This window comes from Canis lupus, chromosome X (genome assembly GCF_011100685.1).
Source record: "Canis lupus familiaris isolate Mischka breed German Shepherd chromosome X, alternate assembly UU_Cfam_GSD_1.0, whole genome shotgun sequence".
Classification (NCBI taxonomy): domain Eukaryota; kingdom Metazoa; phylum Chordata; class Mammalia; order Carnivora; family Canidae; genus Canis; species Canis lupus.
Genome location: NC_049260.1, coordinates 84,939,915 through 84,958,841, shown reverse-complemented (window position 1 = coordinate 84,958,841; position 18,927 = coordinate 84,939,915). Strand labels below are relative to the sequence as shown.

At 39.9% G+C, this 18,927-nt stretch overlaps 1 protein-coding gene across 12 annotated transcripts in view; it reads right to left on the bottom strand.

The window, feature by feature from the left end:
• PAK3 (p21 (RAC1) activated kinase 3) overlaps positions 1–18,927 on the bottom strand; it is a 261,715-nt gene that overhangs the window by 27,642 nt on the left and 215,146 nt on the right. For all 12 annotated transcript variants that reach the window (XM_038588082.1, XM_038588084.1, XM_038588085.1 and 9 more), the window contains 2 exons: positions 2,124–2,172; positions 1,678–1,790 (listed from right to left, as the gene is read on the bottom strand). In XM_038588082.1, the coding sequence (XP_038444010.1) occupies positions 1,678–1,790; positions 2,124–2,172 (162 nt within the window). The remainder of the gene's footprint in view (positions 1–1,677; positions 1,791–2,123; positions 2,173–18,927) is intronic.

Sequence of the window (18,927 nt, the reverse complement as noted above, 5' to 3'; positions counted from 1 at the left end):
GAAGTCATTTCACTGTAAAAGCTACTTTCAATGAACAGGATCAGTGACTAGCCATTTTGGATAACTCAAGCCATCGTGTTGATTTCTTGCACTGAACTGGCCCATGGCATACAGATTTATAAGATATTTGTTCAGATCTCAGCATTATTTTTGATGTTACTGAATTAATTACTTAAATGTTTTCAAGCAGTTTCTGAATCAAAGAGAGTCATGTTTGCAATGGATTTACTGTGCTGAGGACTTGGTCCTAATAGAAATCAGTAGTGACAGGTTCATTTTCTTTAGGTAATTATTATTATTTTTTTTAGATTTTCTTTAGGTAATTATTTTTTTTAGATTTATTTATTTATTCATGAGAGACTCAGAGAGAGAGGGAGAGACACAGGCAGAGGGAGATTAAGCTCCCTGCGGGGAGCCCGATGTGGGACTTGATCCCAGAACCCAGGGTTCACGCCCTGAGCCAAAGGCAGATGCTCAACCCCTGAGCCACCCAGGTGCCCCTGTTTACATAATTATTGAGGAACATACTCTCAGGTGATCAACCATGAGAAGGTCATCAGAGCCCTACAACTGGGCAAATTCAAAACATCTGGAACCATCCTAAGGCACATTAGCAGCATGATCAGGTCTCTCTTTCCCCCTGCTCAGCAAGAGAGGAATTACAGTGAACAGAATGACCCCAATGATTCCACTGTGCCCTAAGTTCCACATCAATATGAAGCAATACTTTCTATCCAATGTGCTCAAACTACAGCACTTGTGAGATTCACCTGGGAAGCCTATTAAAAATGAAAATTCACAGGCTATACCTTATTAGTAAAGAAAGCATCTGAGAAATCTATATTTTTTTTACGAAGACAATTTTGACAAAATTAAAAAAGCAGAGAAGAGTCACTCTACTACAGGTAGCCCATAAATGGCACTTTAATGAAACTTAGATTTCGACTGTAAAATTTGACTACTTTTTGTTTCTTTGGGTTTGTTTTGTTTCGTTTTCACTCCCCCTTTCCTTTCTCTGGTCCACCTGGCACAAACACAGAAAGCATGATTTTAAAGCTCATTGAGGTTGGAGACCTAGTCTTATTTCCTTTATATCCCCCCAGAGTACACAGCACAGTGGTGCTAAACAAACACTGAAATTGAATGAGACAGATGTTAACCACAAGTGAAGAGTTAGCGCTCTCTTTAAATGCCTATTTATAACCCACTGCTAATACCACTGATGAAAGAGACATTAATTACCTGGTCCAGGAAAAAGGTTTGAGATTAAAGTCTCAATTCCCTAGACCTCACTGTCAGCTAATCACAAAGCACCCATTAAAGTGGGGCCGTTGCAGCCAGCCTTCTTCACTTAGACACCCAGAGACTGCATTGGCTCCAATCACTTGGTGAAATGTTTAAAACACCCCAGCTCTCCCCTATATGCAACGGTCTATTTCCTGCTAACACGGAGTCACAATCCTCAAAAGGAAATTACACAAGCTGCTCATGCTTAGAAGCAGGACCATAAAATGTGTCTTCAAATGTGTGATGTGTGGGCAAAGTTCAGCAGTAGATGTGAGCATTCGAGAAGTATTTGTAGAATGGCTGCCACCCGAATGGATCCTAAATAAAATAATTGTCAAGAAAATGACATTGCATAAAGGAAACCCGTACATGATGAGAGAAAGCACTTACCTATCTAAATAATTAACAATATTGGGGTTCTTATTTTCCCTCATGACCAGAATTTCATTAATAATTAATTCCTTTTTGGGCTGCTGTTGAAGGTTCATCTGCTTTATGGCCACCTGAAGGATGATTAAAATGCAAGAATGAGTCACAGTCATTGAACACGCACATCCATGGGATTTTTTTTTGTTTTTTTTTTCTTTTGGTACACAGGGTAAGGCATGAACATTCTTTATCTTATAGGCTCTTTCTCAGTGCTGCAAACCCATGCCCTTTTCTTTGGTCAATCATGAGTAAATCATCCACTTCGGATAATTGGGACATCAATGAAATAGATTCCCAATGTCAACCCAGTGCCACTCATGTTGTCAAGCATAGCTGCCATCAAAGAAGAAATGTAATCAATATGAATGAAAGGACAGTAAAAATCAGGATTGAATGTGAGCACTCACCTCTTGTCCTGTGGCAATGTCTAGCGCTGTGTAAACAGTACCTGATGCCCTGTGGAGATGAAAGTTAGCAAATGAATAAGCAATCCAAGTGTTATCCATCTACTTTATTTGAAATAAAATGTGTTTATTTTTAGGAAAGGGAAATCGGCGAACTTGAGATTCAAGGACGAAAATAACAGAGGAACAACCCTTTTGTATGATAATTACACTTGAAGCAGTCTCAATGTATCCCTTTTGGTGGGCTAGGAATGCCCATCAGACTTTCTGGCATCAGTCCATGTGCCATGGCATTATACAGTAATGAACTGAGCAAAATGGCCTTGCTCCTTTTAGGAAACTCCTGGAATATTCAGAATCCTTCCTGGATGTTGCAACAACCAACATAGTTTAGGAAAGAATATATCATCTCTTGCTTAGGTAACTATAAATCTATCTTTCCTTTTAGCATATGAACAGTGTGGCTTTTTTCCCATTGATTTCTAATTCTTAAGAATATTTTCACTTAGGGGCACCTGGGTGGCTCAGTCAGTTAAGCATTTGCCTTTGGCTCAGGTCATGATCTTGGTGATCCTGGGACAGAGCCCCACATTGGGCTCCCTGCTCAGTGGGGAGTCTGCTTCTTTCTCTCCCTCTGTCCCCACTGCTTGTGTGCTCTCTCTCTTTCACTCTCAAATAAACAAACAAACACATCAAAGCAAAACAAAACACCAAACCAAACCTAAAAAAAGAATATTTTCACCTAACAATCATTCACACTCAGGGCTGTACTTACCTATTGCTGTCACTATGCAAAGCAATTAGCAACATTGGTTTAACGGTCTTTTTTTTCCTTTTTCTAAATTTCTCAGCAGCTTCTACCATGAGGTTTCCCTCCAGCCACCATCCTTTAAAAATCTATCATTTCTTAGTCCTTGGTAGTACTCATATTTCCATTCTACTTCAATTACAGGGGTCCTTTGCTTTGCAATTAGCAATGGACTAGTGAAGCTGAAGTCACAGTAAGGTTCTGTGAAACACACATGCATTCTGCTACCTCCCCACCTTATTCGCCAAGAAAAAGGAAAAGCCTTGACAATTTCATTGAAATGTTTGTGGTGAATAAAGGAATAAGGATGGAGATGAGTCCTTGTGATTCACCAGACATTGTAATGCTCCAATATTGCCATTTAAAATTTCTAGTAACTATTGTTTCTCCTTTGCTCTTTTTATCCCTTGCTCTTTTGATTCCTGGGTCCAGGAATTCTTTTCTTTCTTGTTTCTTTAAAGATTTCTTTATTTTAGAGGCAGGGTAAGGGGGTTGGGCAGAGGGAGAGAGAGAACCTCAAGCAGACTCCCTGCTCAGTGCTCAACCTCATGATTCTGAGATCATGACCTGAGCTGACACCAAGAACCAGATGCCTAACTGACTGAGCCACTCAGGTACTCCTTGAATTCTTATGTCAGCCATTTCTTTGCCATTCTTCTCACTCCTTCTACCAGGATGAACCAAAATATTTCTCACAAGCCTAGAAAGTTTACATTACCTGCTCCAAAGTCATAAAGTGAGTGGAGTAGTATAAGGAATGCTTGACTACTAAGAGAGATTTGAGTTCTAACATGTTTTCTAAAATCAATAAGCTATGTGACCTTGGGCCAGTTACTTCCCCTCTCTGGGCTTTAGTCCCCTCAACTCAGAAAACAGCGATCATAACACTAAAAATATATTGAGCATGTTGTGCATGTTAGAAATTGCACTAAGAATTTCATATAAATCACCTAATGCAATTCTTACCATATTTCTATAAGGCAAATACTATTATCCCCACATTATCTATGAGGAACCTGAGGCTCAGAGAGGTTAAGTGACCTGTCCTAGGATAAACAGTTTTCAATACAAGTCTGACTCTCTGACCTGTAAAATATAGGACACAGACCCCTTTATTTATAAGATTCTTTATTTTAATTATTTTTTAAAATTTCTTTTAATATTTTATTTACTTATTTAAGAGAGAGTGAGCAAGAAAAGGCTGGCAGGGAGAGGGGCAGATGAAGAGGGAGAAGCAGTGCTGAGCAGGAAGCCTGACATGGGGCTCAATCCTGGGACCCTGGGATCATGACCTGAGCCAAGGCAGATACTTACTGACTGAGTATCCCAGGCACCCCTTTTAAATTTCTTTTTAAGTAAGCTCTACGCCATCATGGGGCTTGAACTCACAACTCCAAGAGTCCCATGCTCCACCGACAGAGCCAGCCAGCGCCCCAATTTCTATAGTTCTTTAATTTCATGATATACAATCTACAAATTCTACTGTTTTCTTCGTTCTGCATAGGTATTTAAATATCCATTAGAACAAGACTAAAAAAATTGCCCTTACTCCATAGGTGCCACCTAAAGCAGGACTTGCAAGTTTCAGCAATTCCTCACCATTGAGGCTTATGTTAAACAAATCAGCCTCTCAATTTTGTATGTTTGAGATTCTGGGTTCAGAGCACACAGTTGGTGCTCATTGAGTATTTGCTGAATGAACAAATTAGTAAAAGTCTTGTCAAACAAACATGCAGTTGCAATAAAACCTTTCCTTTCTGTGAACGACACGTGTCTTCTACTTAAATCAGAATAAAACACTTCCCGTGTGAAATAAGCTGTCAGACATTCCTGATTTCAGGGGCCAGTCCGTGACTGGTCCCTCTGAACTCAGGATCCCCTGGGATCAAAGGAACAGATCACCTCGACTCGTTGTGTGTTTCAGCCACAGGAACCCGGAGTAACCAGTTAAACTCTGTTTGCAGAATAAGATTCACAATTGCCTCTACTTGGTTTATTCCTATATATGTAGGCCATGTACACATTTCCTTCAAGTGCCAAACAAGTGACAGTATCTGCAAGATGAGATAACAGTATCTACCTCGTGGGACCCCAGAGAATCAAATTGGCACAATCCATATCAGCATTTTGCCCTGTGCCAGATCAGAGCTGATAATGGACACAGTAAATGCCATTATCATTTGTTGTTGCTGCTGTTATTGGTTTCAGAGTAGAGAATGCCTGATGTCCTCAGTGTTAGCTGGCCCTTCCCAATCTCCCAGCCCAAACATCCCTGCCAGGGTTGTATCTTCTTTCCAAAACGCCATAGGCCAAGGAGGGACCTACTAGAATACCTCTTTTTGAATGAGACCACATGTAAAAACCCTAAATATAAAATGGGAGCTGCTCCAGTTAAAGTGAGTGGGGGGAGGCTCAAACTTCCTGCCCCAGTGGCCTCCCTCTTATTCGCCACCCTGCCCCCCACCCCCAATCCCATTTCCCCTGTCCCAGGGGCTAAAATCGTGATTGACTTGGAGTGCCAAGGGGATTAGTGTTTAACATCTCCAGAGATTTACCTTTCAAATCCTTGGGGGTTTGGCTCCAAACCTCCCTCGGCATTTCATTGTCTTAAATTGCTAGAGTCCTAACCCTTGAATCCCAATATCCTGGGTTTTGTGGCATTCTGTGGTATAGAATTGCCACAAAGCCCTAACCCACAGAGGTTTAAAGGCCCTGAAACTCTAGAAGATTGTTTATTAACTCAAAAATGAACTTTTCTTCTCATTCTCTCTTCTCCTACCTTATTGCAATCATGCAATTGTCTAGCTGGACTCTTGTTCCCAGCCTTAAAATGGTGCTATCCTCCTCTACTCTGCTTCCTGCACTCCACCCATCCCCCCCACCAAACAGGACAGGCGCTTGGAATTTACCACTCTGACTGACAAGTTATTGGTTGGTTCAACTTCTAGCCTTCACAGAATCCTCCACTCAAATGCACAAACTCGAGTACTAACCTATAGAGTGCCCTGTCTCCAACTCTATCTTTGTACCGTGAACACTTCTCCATACCACAGCGCCAATGCCTTCCCATATTCAATCAATTTAAGACTCAACTGGTATAAATGCCAATGTCTCTCTTCTTACTCATTTAACAAAGTGTTCTCTCTGCCCACTGATAGGTTATGAACAGTAGTCCTCACCCCCCGTCTACTCAAACCTCCTTGGGTTAAACTCCCACCAGTTCCTAGTTATATGACCCTGGGTAAGTAATGTTACCTCCTTGTAGCTCAGGAATAAAGGATTAAATGTATACACTGGTTAAAGCCAATTCTGGCACAATACATATTAGCAATAACAATCATCATCAACATCCACAGACTACCATTTGGGAGCTTAATGCATATATTAGAGGACAGTCAACCTAACAATAATTTATATAGCCATTACTATTATTAGGTTATTAGGTTGACTGTTCCCTAATATATGCATTAAGTTCCCAAATGGTAGTCTGTGGATCACTAGACATCCCTTTTAAGCATTTGGGAGATTCCAAGATGCTTGATTTCCAAATTCCTAACAGAAATTTTACATTTACCTAAGGTGGAGCTAATTAAAATATCATGTACATTTCTTTTTAGCCAGAATAATACCAACTTTTGATTCCATTGCATAGCTCACTGATCAAAAGCTCTAAGTAGAGGTTACATACTGTTTGCTTAACAAAGTCTGAGAAATAAGCTATTATTTAATAAATATAGTGTAAGAGTTGTTATTATTCACAACTTGGAGTTCATAATAAAGACAAATGATTGAAAGGATCCTCGTGGATCTGGGAAGCACTCTCCTTGTAATAGGTGAAACACAGTACTGTATACTCCTAAAGAAATTATCTTTGAGCCAACAACATATCACACTGATTTCCCTAAAAACCGGGCCTTGTAATAGCCTGGGGTATGCCTAAGTATCTCAATGGCTATCTTTACAAAATCAATCGCCTGAATTAAAAAAAAAAGTCAGTATCATGCAGCACTTTAGGACATAAGGATGGCAGGAATCGAACTAAAAAATGTAGAAGTTAAAACTCCCAATTACCTAGTAATATTGGGCTGGTATGCTAAAATGGTCAACATTGTCAATTACATTTTTATGCCATTTAATTATATTGATCTCTATTATCTCTCCATTCTAGTTATACTGAAGCCAGATTGCTGTGGGGAGCACATTTATTTATGATGGGGATTTTGTTTATTCCAAACCTCAGTCACTCAGATGTTATAAAGAAATCATGCCTTATCAGGACTCCAGAGAAAATAGAGATCATCCAGTTTAACCTCATTGCAGATGAGAAATTTGAAGCCAAAAGAGGAGGGGGAATGTGCCCCAAGATGACACAGCTAGTAAGTAACGAAAGCCTCCTAATTTTGAGCAAGGGATATTTCAGTGAACCTACACTATGCTTCAAGAATATTAAACCAACAGATCACTCAACCGTTAGGCCTCATCATCAGTTACAGCATGATAAATACTGCTGGGTTCTTGGCATCACGTTAGATACTTTATCAACAATTTCTTCTTGACCTGGCCAAGCATTAATACTCAAATGGAAACACTGGCATCTAGCCTAAAGGGTCTAGAAAGAAACAAACAATTCACTATTTCTCCCTTTTCATCCCAAGACAAGTACGTTTAATTATCAGCAATCTTCATCAGGTTTTGATGTTTCCCGCTAAGAGCCAATGTCAAGCCATGATCTTGAGTAGTTGCCAAGGCAACAACCTGGTAAGACTTAAAATTTCGATAAATCACTCCAATTTAAGCATTGAAATGGATTACAGGAGGGAAAGAAAGGCAGGCAAGTGGGGCTAGAAGGAAGCTCACAGACTTGAGAGAAAAGGGAAGAGGGCAAGAGGACTAGAGAGCTCGGTGAGATCCAAGGAGAGCCTTGTGGTAATAAGAGTAGGGAAGGCAGAGCGATAGGGCAATATCCACATTTAAGGTTTTATAAGCAGAAATCTGGTGCTAATGAGGTCACAATCCGGGATCTAATCCACACTGAGGAGGGCTGTTTTTCAGATGTACTCCTACTTCTGCTCCTGCGAGAAAAGGCTATGTCATTTATTGAAATGCCTTACTTTCCATCCTCTCTCTCTAAACTAGGGGATCTCACTTAACACTCGCCCTATTCAATTTTATAAGTGGAGCCACTAGAAGTGGGACAAGGTAAGTAGCCTGCCCAAGGTTACACAATTGGTCAGCAGCTGAACTCAAAACTGCATGAGAGTGACTCCATGGCTCATGCTCTTGACCACCATTTCATGTTCTGTTACAGACCTGTAGCATTTTTACATCAATGCTATGTGCAAGCAGGGTACTTCCGAGAGTCCATGTTTGCATCTACCGTGCTAAAGTGCCTCCCTAAAATATTGCTCTTGTCCCTAATTTCCTGCCCAAATTAGCCCATGTGCCCCTCTGTAAGGCATTTACTTTGTCCCTGGATGTGATATGATTGGTCCCTCTAGCATAACCATAGGAGCCAGTTCTTCTATCTTCTGACTCAGTTAAGATTGCTCATGTGGCCAAGAGTCAACTAGTTCTTAGGATTGGACTTTATATTCTTTTTTTATTATTTTATTTATTCATGAGAGACACACAGAGAGAGGCAGAGATATAGGCAGAGGGAGAAGCAGGCTCCCCATGGGAAGCCCAATGTGTGACTCGATCCCAGGATCCCGGGATCATGACCTGAGCCAAAGGCAGACGCTCAACCACTGAGCCACCTAGGTGTTCCTGGATTTTATGTTCTGTTGAGTATTTAAGATCCAGTTACTACTTGAAGGCCCTTATCCTGCTATATTAATGCACTTGACATAAAAATACCTTGCTATCATAGCGTCCAACACTACCACACTTCTACTTGTTTTGTGGAGGCATCTGTCCTCTGGGGGTTCAGCAATGGTGATGAACAGTGTCACTACTGCCTGCAGTAACTCTTTCAGAGAGAGTTCTGGCATTTCCTTTTGTATCATTTGCCTCAAATGTAAAAAAAAAAAAAGTATATAGATAAAAGTGTATCACTAAATTTTAAAAAATTACATAAAAATCATGTTATTGAAGTATCACTGGGTTTATAAATCAGAGCAGGGAACTTTCACTTCTTTAGCTAGGGCAGGACTTTTCCCAGAGTGTCCATGCTCATTCAACTTTAAATGGAACTGTAACACATTATGAGTGTGGGGCTAGGAGCTCCATGGGTTATAGTCCAGTGAGAGTGAGGTCACAGTTATAGGGTTTAATCCCTGGAAAGGCGAAATAACTCAATGACTCACTCCAACATGAAGTCTAAGCAGCTGTTTCACAGTGCGTGCCACTGGTTTCAAGAGGGCCTAGGTAGGCAAGGGGGGCAGGCAGCTTAATGCAAGCTCATTACTATGGCCTGGAAAAACAAAGTGCAAACTCTGCTAATGGTAGTTGATTGAGTGGCACCATCTTTCTTTGCAAGAGAGCGCACAACACGGTGCAGTTAAGAGTATTAAGTAGAACAAGGAGCATCTTCCGTTGCTCTATAAACATTGTTCTCCACAAATGCTAATATATTTTCAATCTCCTTCATCCTAAAGCCTATTATAAAGCTCAGACGACAACTATTTAGTGCCTTGTAGGAGTGCTCTACCTTGTATGGCCCCAAATAGATCTGATGAGGAAGCAAATACTTTTTTGGGGGGGGGGTGGTCCTACCCAAAGAATCACTGCTGTAAGCACACTAGACACCACTTCTGCTCTTGCCCATAGTTTCTTGAACAAAGAGAAACAAGTCAGAGGTTTTATTCTCAGCACTTATCCCTGAGTTCCATGCTGTACACTCCTTTGTCAGGTTCTCTAAACAAGCTGTTATTCATTGAGTCCTTTAAGAAACAAGTTTCAAAACTATTCATCTTCAATATGGGAACTTCAGGTCAGAGTAAGAAGAAGAGGGGTCCTCAATGAGTAGCAAAGAGAAGTCTGAAAAATACCTAAGAGGATAGATGTACTTTCTCAAGCCTTAAAACAAACTAATTTAGAGGAACAGGCCTGAAGGCTTGCAAAAAAAAAAAAAACAAACAAACAAACAAACAAACAAACAAAAAAACCCCCAAGTTTGTCTGCAATTACTGATGGATTGATAGTATCATTATTCCATTTAATTATATAATTGGCAAAGATGCAGATGGGAGACAAAATGCCTTTGGCCAAACGTGTTATCTTTAAGCGCAGGAGGAAAACGATTTCCAGAAATGTTCCCATTGTCACTTTCTGACAAATTGAGCTGTATGGTTGGTCTAATATATGAAGAGATGCAACATACAACCAAGGTACTTTGGTATAACACAGATGTGGACTGTGCTGACCAACAGATCCTTCAGGAGAGCCTTTTGTTTGCTGTATAATTTCTTGTTAGAGTTCCTTTCTTAAACATTTTCCCTTCTGAAAATCAGTGTGGTGATGAGTTTTTATCATAATCTTAGGATACCAAAGAAATGAATACAGCTATGGCAGTAAGGGTGTGGGCAAACCGGCACTCCCGTACCTTGTTAGTGGGCAGGTCAAATGGATCGAGCTCTATGGAGGGCAACTTGGAAATTAAAAATGCACATATCCTCTCATGTAATGATTCCACTTTCAGCAGTTTAACTTAATGATCAATTTGCATATGTATGAAGTGGCTTATTTGTAAAGATCTTCACTCCAGCCTTGTTTATATGAGCAAAATAATGGAAACAAACTAAATAGATGTCTATTGATGGGGGCCTGATTAAATATATTATGGTCCATCAAACAAAAAACACTGCATCCGTTAAAAAGAAAGAGGCACTGATATGGCACTGTCTCTAAGACACAGGCAAATAACAAAATAGAAGATTTATAGTATGTTACCACTTGTGTTAAAAAATAGAGCCACGACACAGACACACACACACAAATACACACATACACAGAAATGTACATGTCCCCAAATACAAGGTAAGGTAGTTACTCCCCCATCCCTAATTTTTTCCTCAGGAAAAAGGAAAATTGCCTTATATTCGAATCCTTATAAAATCTCTCATGTAATATGGTAAGTCTCCATATTCATTTATTTTTTCCATGAAGTACTATTTGGGAAAGACACATTAGGTTAAAATGTTCACAGTCAATGCTAGTTCTGGATGCTCATAGAGAGTATCTGTCAGATTTGGAAAGGATGTAAATAAATTATTTCTGAAGGTATGAGCAGAACCTCAAGTGTTAGATGTCATAAATAAGCTTTCTAAAGGTTGCTTTTGAAATTAATGCAGTGAAAAGGGAGCCGTTAGCCAAAGATAGGACAGCATGACCATCAAATACAACAGTGAATACAGCTGGTTGAAACATATTGAAAATATAAAGACCTATGAGCTTATAAATTTTTTAATAAAAGAGGATGCCTCCTTCCCTGACTTAAAATAAAATAGAACACCCCTCATTGGACACTTTTGGAAGTAACTTGGGTATCAACTCCTTTCACTGAAATTGGCAATTATAAACTTAAGCATTTATCTTGTTTTGCCTGTATGAACTATTATTTCAGGGTAACCAAAGACCTCCAGTTGATGAGGCAAAGTTATTTTCAGTCAAGAAAGTGTGGAAGGTAATTCTTAGAAAAGGTAAGTTTTAGAAAAATCACTACTTTGTAATTCCTAATTTCATAATTGATTTGGGCAACAGAGTCATTAATAGACAAAACCAGTAGATGAAAGGCTAATGAGGATCTTTACATCGGAGGGGACAGGAAGTCCTCAAACTTTTTTTATGATTTTATTTATTTATTCATGAGAGACACAAAGACATAGGCAGAGGAAGAAGCAGGCTCCCTGTGCGGAGCCCAACGCGGAACTTGATCCCAGGACTCTGGGATCATGACCTAAGGCGAAGGCAGATGCTCAACCACTGAGCAACCCAGGTACCCCCTACTGAACCTTTTGATCAATCTACTCAGCACTAAAAAATAGAGTGATCAGACACTGTATGCCTTCTGATATAATATGAAATACACAGCACCAACCTGTGAAGAAGGCTTGCCAAAGCTGCACCTGAATATCAAGCTTTTAGAACTAACTTCCATTTATAGGAAATACAGGGAGGGAATAGAGCAGCAACTTAAATGATATCAAATGAAATTAAGAGACAAATCCAGAAAGTAGTAGCTTCTACAAGACAATGACAAGTTTTTTCAATAAGTCAATGGTAGTAGAAAAATCAAGGGGACTGTTTTAGAGTACAGAGATTTAAGACACACGACCGAATGCCATATGTGGATCTTCTTTGGATGCTGATTTGAAGGAATCAACTCTAAAGACTGTGTTTTTGAGACAACTGGGGAACTCTGATAATAGATGATATCAAGCCATTATTGAATTTTGTAGGTGTTATTATGGCATTGTGATTATATTAAAATATTGATCGATGTTGAATCAGGGCAGTAACAATATGCACATTTCCGTACTATTTTTTCTGCTCTTGTATAAGTTTGAATATTTGTAATAGAAGTTTTATTTATTTATTTATTTATTTATTCATTCATTCATTCATTCATTCATGAAAGAGAGAGAGAGGCAGAGACACAGGCAGAGGGAGAAGCAGGCTCCATACAGGGAGCCCTACGTGGGACTTGATCCCGGGTCTCCAGGATCATGCCCTGGGCCAAAGGCGGCACTAAACCGCTGAGCCACCCGGGCTGCCGTGTAATAGAAGTTTTAAAAAGTGATATAGGAGAGAGTTATGTTGTGAAGATGTAAATATACACCTATAAAACCGATTCAGAAAGCAATCCTCTTAATGTTATAGGAATGGGTAACTGCAACCAGAAATAAAATATTTAGGGACAGAATAGTATGTAGGTTCAAAAATATTATATTGAAAGATGTTAGATGAAATTCAAATGATGCACTTGGATAACTGTTGGGTGATTCAGAACGGGGCTCTAATGATTACAAAAAAAAAATATGTTGGGATGCCTGGGTAGCTCAGTGGTTGAGCGTCTGCCTTCTGCTGAGGGTGTGATCCCCGGCTCCGGGGATTGAGTTCCGCATTGGGCTCCCTGAGAAGAGTGTACTTCTTTCTCTACCTATGACTCTCATGGATAAATAAATAAAATCTTTTTTAAAATGATGTTAAAGATGCATAGGAAGATTTTGAATTATACTCCTCATGAAATGTGAGAGTAGAAAAATCTCTCCCAATCTACACATTACTTTATATAACGTGTGGTTTTAAATATATAAATGAGAGTGATTAACACATTAAATATCATATACATTCATCATTTGGGTATCTAACAGTTTACATATTCAGATAAGTCAAAAACTTGTTTTAAAAGCTATGTCATTGTGTGACCATATATTCACGCACAAATGGTGTGTGCACGTGTGTGTGTGCATGTATGTGTGTGTGTGTGTGCAGAAAATCTATGAAAGCTTTACTTAAGAAGCCAGTACCAAATATTTTCTGGAGCTTTCCTTTATACAAGACTATAGAGATGGTAAGGCACAAGGCTTGGAGGGACATTTACTTTTCGCTGTCTATTCCTATGACCCTCCTGAGTGTTACACCATGTCCAAGTATTACCTACTTTATTTTTATTTTTTTAAAGATTTTATTTATTCATGAGAGACACAGAAAGATAGAGGCAGAGACACAGGCAGAGGGAGAAGCAGGCTCCATGCAGGGAGCCTGACGTGGGACTCGATCCTAGGTCTCCAGGACCAGGCCATAGGCTGAAGGCGGCGCTAAACCGCTGAGCCACCCGGGCTGCCCAGTATTACCTACTTTAAATAAATTAAACAAATAAAAATTACAATTCAGCTTGTATCTCTCACTTTGTTTCATGACACAGTCCCAACAGATCTTTATAGCATTATTTCCTGTTATCTCGCCTGCCAAACTGCAGGTTTGTCTATGAGGCAGGTACTGCTGATTTCACTCTTTTGATCTTTTTGATACGCATTCATCAAAAAGTTATTAAGGATTTCCTTTATACAGAAAGGATTAGACGCTGTTGCAGGCCCTAAGGATACCAAAGCAAATATAATCTACAGTCTGAAGGAAGTGCTTATTTGGTTTCCTTCCAGCAAAACTGCCCATAATCCCCACATGTTAAATCCTACACCTCAAATCACGATTCAAATGTACTTTTCTCTAAGGATCCTTCATCATACCTTCTCCCTGGCTATAAACAATCTGTACCTCCTCTCCGTCCCCATGGCTCTTTGTAATTATGTCATGCTACCTGCCTTATTCTGCTCTATAAAATAGTAACTGTGAGCATCTTTCCCCTCTGATGATACTTAGCATTTACCCAGCACTTAGCCATGTGCCATGTTGTGCTAAGCACTTTAAACGCATCCTCTCCTTCACTTCTCACAACCTGATGAGGTATATACCTTCTGCTTACTATGAATGAGGAAATGGATGCTCTAGGAAATTAATTCATTTGCCCACAGACCTCTGAGCTCAGAATCTGGGCTCTTTGGTTTTCTTCAATTTTTCCAAAAATTATCCCTTTCTTCCTCCATGGTTTTCTAAGTTTCAAGCAATTTTACATGGCTAGACAAACTAACTTATGAGTGGTTTATGTATGCTGGTGCAGATAGACACTGTAAGATTCAGGACAGAAGGCAGAAGAGATCAGTTAGGGCCAAGGCAGCCAGGGAGAGATTTGTGGAGTGGAAGGCAGTGAAGAATAGTATGTGGATAAAATTATGGGAAGAAAGTGCATATGTGTTTGGGATGGAGGGGGGGTCCCCACTGATTTCTTGGTGTAATTTTCATTCTCTTCCTGTTGGATGTTCATAAAGGCAGCAAGCATAGTGATCACTGTGACTCCCAGGGCCTGGTTCTTAACTATGATTTTATGTTCTGTGAATTATATGTGGTAGGCAGTCAGTAAAACTTCACCGATTTAAACAGTCATTCATTAAACTGGATCCAAACTCTCCCTGAACTGCGTCCTCAAAAATAGTTGTCTATTACAAAGTGGAAGAGAGAGCAAGCACAAAACCAGAAGAGAAAAGGGGTCTGTTTTTCAGTGCATTCTCATTGAAGGAAAGGCCTTAAAAATGAATCCAAATACATTAATGAGAAATCTGTGAGGACAGCTGCCGACGCTAGTCAACTCAGCCCTCCGCAACCTCACGGCTACTGCTTCGTTGAGAATTACATAGGATTTGCCAGACAGATTTCTGACAAACTCATGTTGTCAATGATAATCTGGAGGGTGCTAGGCCTTTTTTCTTTCTTCCTTTCCTCTTTTTTTTTTAAACTTTACATACATCTGCTCAAAATATCTAGATTTGGTGGCCAATTACAGAATACTTTTCACAGAAATCTGGTGAAATAATGTCGTTTTTTAACACTCGACTCACAGCTATGGCCTCAAATGATTAGATACGCAATTCTGAACTTGATTTATGGAAGATGGAGGCCAGTTCTCTGTCCCTGGGCCTGAATGCTGGGATGGCAGAAACCAATACTGGAAAAATTTGGCTTTCCAAGTAGATGAGGGTGATTAATGGAGAGGTTCTTCTCAAATACGGCTCTCAAGAGTAAGCTACTGTGCTCCCTGAAGCTGAAAAAAGGAATATGGGGGCTGATTATTCCTAGCACCAAATAAATGATTACAGACCCAGGTTTGAATTTCACCATTGTGATAGGTAAAGCAAAACAATAAAAAAAACCACACAGACTTAATGAAAAGAAAATAAAAACTCTATATACTGAAAGCAAAGATGAGTTTGTCTGAGGACAGTAATTCACGGATAAATCCACTGGGAGCAATTTAAATAAAAGGAAAATTAATTTAAGTGGTTTTCGTTTTTGATCTAACAAGAAATAAATCAATATTTTGCTCATTCACTTTAAAAATTATGAACAGAGAGCAAAACTCCACTAAGAATGAAAATACAAAATCAGCAAATTAAATACAAGCTAAAATCACAGTACATAAGTAGATTTCAATTACTAGATGATATCTTAAAAGCTTTCAGAAATGCATCTTGATTTTATATCACAACCATTTGGGTCGAGGGCATCTGTGAAAACGGGCAGTGCATGGTGAAGCCAACACAATGAAAAAGACAGCTGTGCAGCACACACAAGTACCCAAGTGATAAGGAATCAGATCAAGTCATGAGAACAAAAGGACGAAGATATACTGAGACAGAGAGAGAGAGAGAGAGATAGGGACAGAAAGAGCAAGACAGACATGTATATACACATGAAAAGACAGGGCAGAAAAGGAGAGCTAGAAAGACAAACATTTTCTTGTTTGTTTCATAGATAGTTCTTGAGGCAAAAACAGATCCAGAATGATGGGAGAGGCAGACAGGAGAAGCTCTGTAGGTCTTTGACCTTGGCCAGGTAAACTCTTGCTGTTGACCGAAATTGTAAAAAATTGTTTCCTTTTTGGGGGGGAGGGGGTAGCTACTAAGCACAAAAGCACCGGAGGGAGGAAGAGACTCCTTCCCCTCTAAGGACTTGTTTATTTTTTTTTAATTTTTAAAAAGATTTTATTTATTTATTCATGAGAGACATAGAGAGAGAGAGAGGCAGAGGGAGAAGCAGACCCCATGCAGGGAGCCTGACGTGGGACTTGATCCCGGGACTCCAGGATTGCGCCCTGGGCTGAAGGCGGCGCTAAACCTCTGAGCCACCGGGGCTGCCCTCTAAGGACTTGTTTATTTATTTATTTATTTTTTATTTTTTTTATTTTTATTTATTTATGATAGTCAGAGAGAGAGAGAGGCAGAGACACAGGCAGAGGGAGAAGCAGGCTCCATGCACCGGGAGCCCGATGTGGGATTCGATTCCGGGTCTCCAGGATCGCGCCCTGGGCCAAAGGCAGGCACCAAACCACTGCGCCACCCAGGGATCCCTCTAAGGACTTGTTTAAAAGGTGAATTTGGCACATGAGTGAACTATCTATGGGCTTCAACATTCCTTTTTTTTTTTAATGTTTTATTTATTTATTTAATTTTTATTTATTTGTGATAGTCACACACAGAGAGAGAGAGGGGTAGAGACACAGACAGAGGGAGAAGCAGGCTCCATGCACCGGGAGCCCGATGTGGGATTCGATCCCAGGTCCCCAGGATCGCGCCCTGGCCAAAGGCAGGCGCCAAACCGCTGCGCCACCCAGGGATCCCTTCAACATTCTTTAAAATGATGAACTAGCTGGGAATTTAAAAAGGACCTTTCTGCAGTGGCAGGCAGGAGTTCTGCTTTAACTTTTCAGTTCAGATTATAAAGGTTTTACAAAGTTATGAAGAAATACAACTTTCCTTTTGCACCTTCAGAGGTCAGAGGCATAAATAACCAGGAGGGGAAATCTCTTTGGTATGCAAAGTTGCTTGGCGGCCTAATATTTGTTCTTGGAGAAATCAGTCTTGCTTCATTACCTGGTATCTGGGAGATATTTGAAACCATCTCTTACTTTTTTCTTTTTAAAAATTCAGTGCTCGTTTGGCTCAGTTGGGTCTTAGTGGGAAAGCACGATCAAAACAAAATTATAACATCTTCTACCTCGCACTCCCCAAAACACAACTCTTGAAAAGAAACCCTACTTTTTAAATAAATAAATAGCTTCCATTAAGACCTACAACCAGAGCAGTGCTGCCCATTAGAAGTATAAGGTGACCCATATTTTAAATTTTGCGGAGGGAATAATATTCTAAAAAGGTTAAAAGAGAAAATTAATTTTAATAATACATTGTATTTAACACAATACATGTAAAATATCACTTCAACATGTAACCAAGACATAATTTATTAATGAGATATTTTGCATCATTTTTTCATCCTAAGTTTTTGAAATCAGAGCATATTTTATACTTGTGGCATATCTCAATTTGGAGAAGCCACACACATCAAGCGCTCACTGGTCACAGGGTTACCATATTGAACAGCAACGATCTTAACTGCTGTTTCTCTGTGGATTGTGTATCCCTTCCTATTGTTAGTTCTACCCAAAAACCAACCAGAAGATGACAGTAAGATCGAAAAGGCAACTTTTGCTTTCTAAAGTCCCCTTCATACTGTGTTGTTTTAAGTGGCCTTGAAGTGTTTACCTTTTGGGCATTAAGAAAGCAAATTTAGGTGTATATATGGACTAGAAGGGTACAGCTTCCTTACTTAGAAGTTAAGAAGGGGGACACCTGGGTGGCTCGGCAATTAAGCCGCTGCGTTCGGCTCAGGGCGTGATCCTGGAGTCCTGGGATCGAGTCCCATATCCGGCTCCCTGCATGGAGCCTGCTTCTCCCTCTGCCTATGTCTCTGCCTCTCTCTCTCTCTCTCTCTCTCTCTCTTTCTCCGTGTGTGTCTGTCATGAATAAATAAATAAAATCTTGAAAAAAAAAAAAGAAGAAAGAAAATTCCTGGTGGGAAATAATGGCTACAGAAGCCTACCCTGCCCTGCACTCAAGTGGAGTGAGTAGACTTGTCTCAATGTATTTCTTGTACCTTATGTATCCCTCTATCAAGCATTTGCCACTATAGACTCTATGTTCCCCAAGGGCGCATATCATTACCTATCTCTGTCTCTCCAGCACTTAGAAAAGTTCTGGCACATAACTGGCACTCAATAAATGCATGAAAGGCAGATAAATTAAATACATAGTTTTTCATTTGCATTAGACACATTTCAAGTGCTCCAAAGCCACACATGCTACTGGCTACTGTATGGGACAGCACAGATATAGAACATCTCCATCATCACCTAAAGTTCTGTGTAGATAGCCTCGTTCTAGAGCAATGGGCAGAAATACGATTTGACTGGTTAGGTGATGGGGGTCCCTAGAGAAAAAAAACTCTTTTTTTTCCATGAGCAAATAAGAATACCAGTGATAGGAAATGACAAAGAAAGAAGTGAAAGCACAAATAGGTATGTATCTTACCCCCTAGAAAGTCCAGATGCAGCAGCATTATGGTTTCCACTGGAAGAAGAGACTTGGCTATATCTTTCTCCCTGAGCTT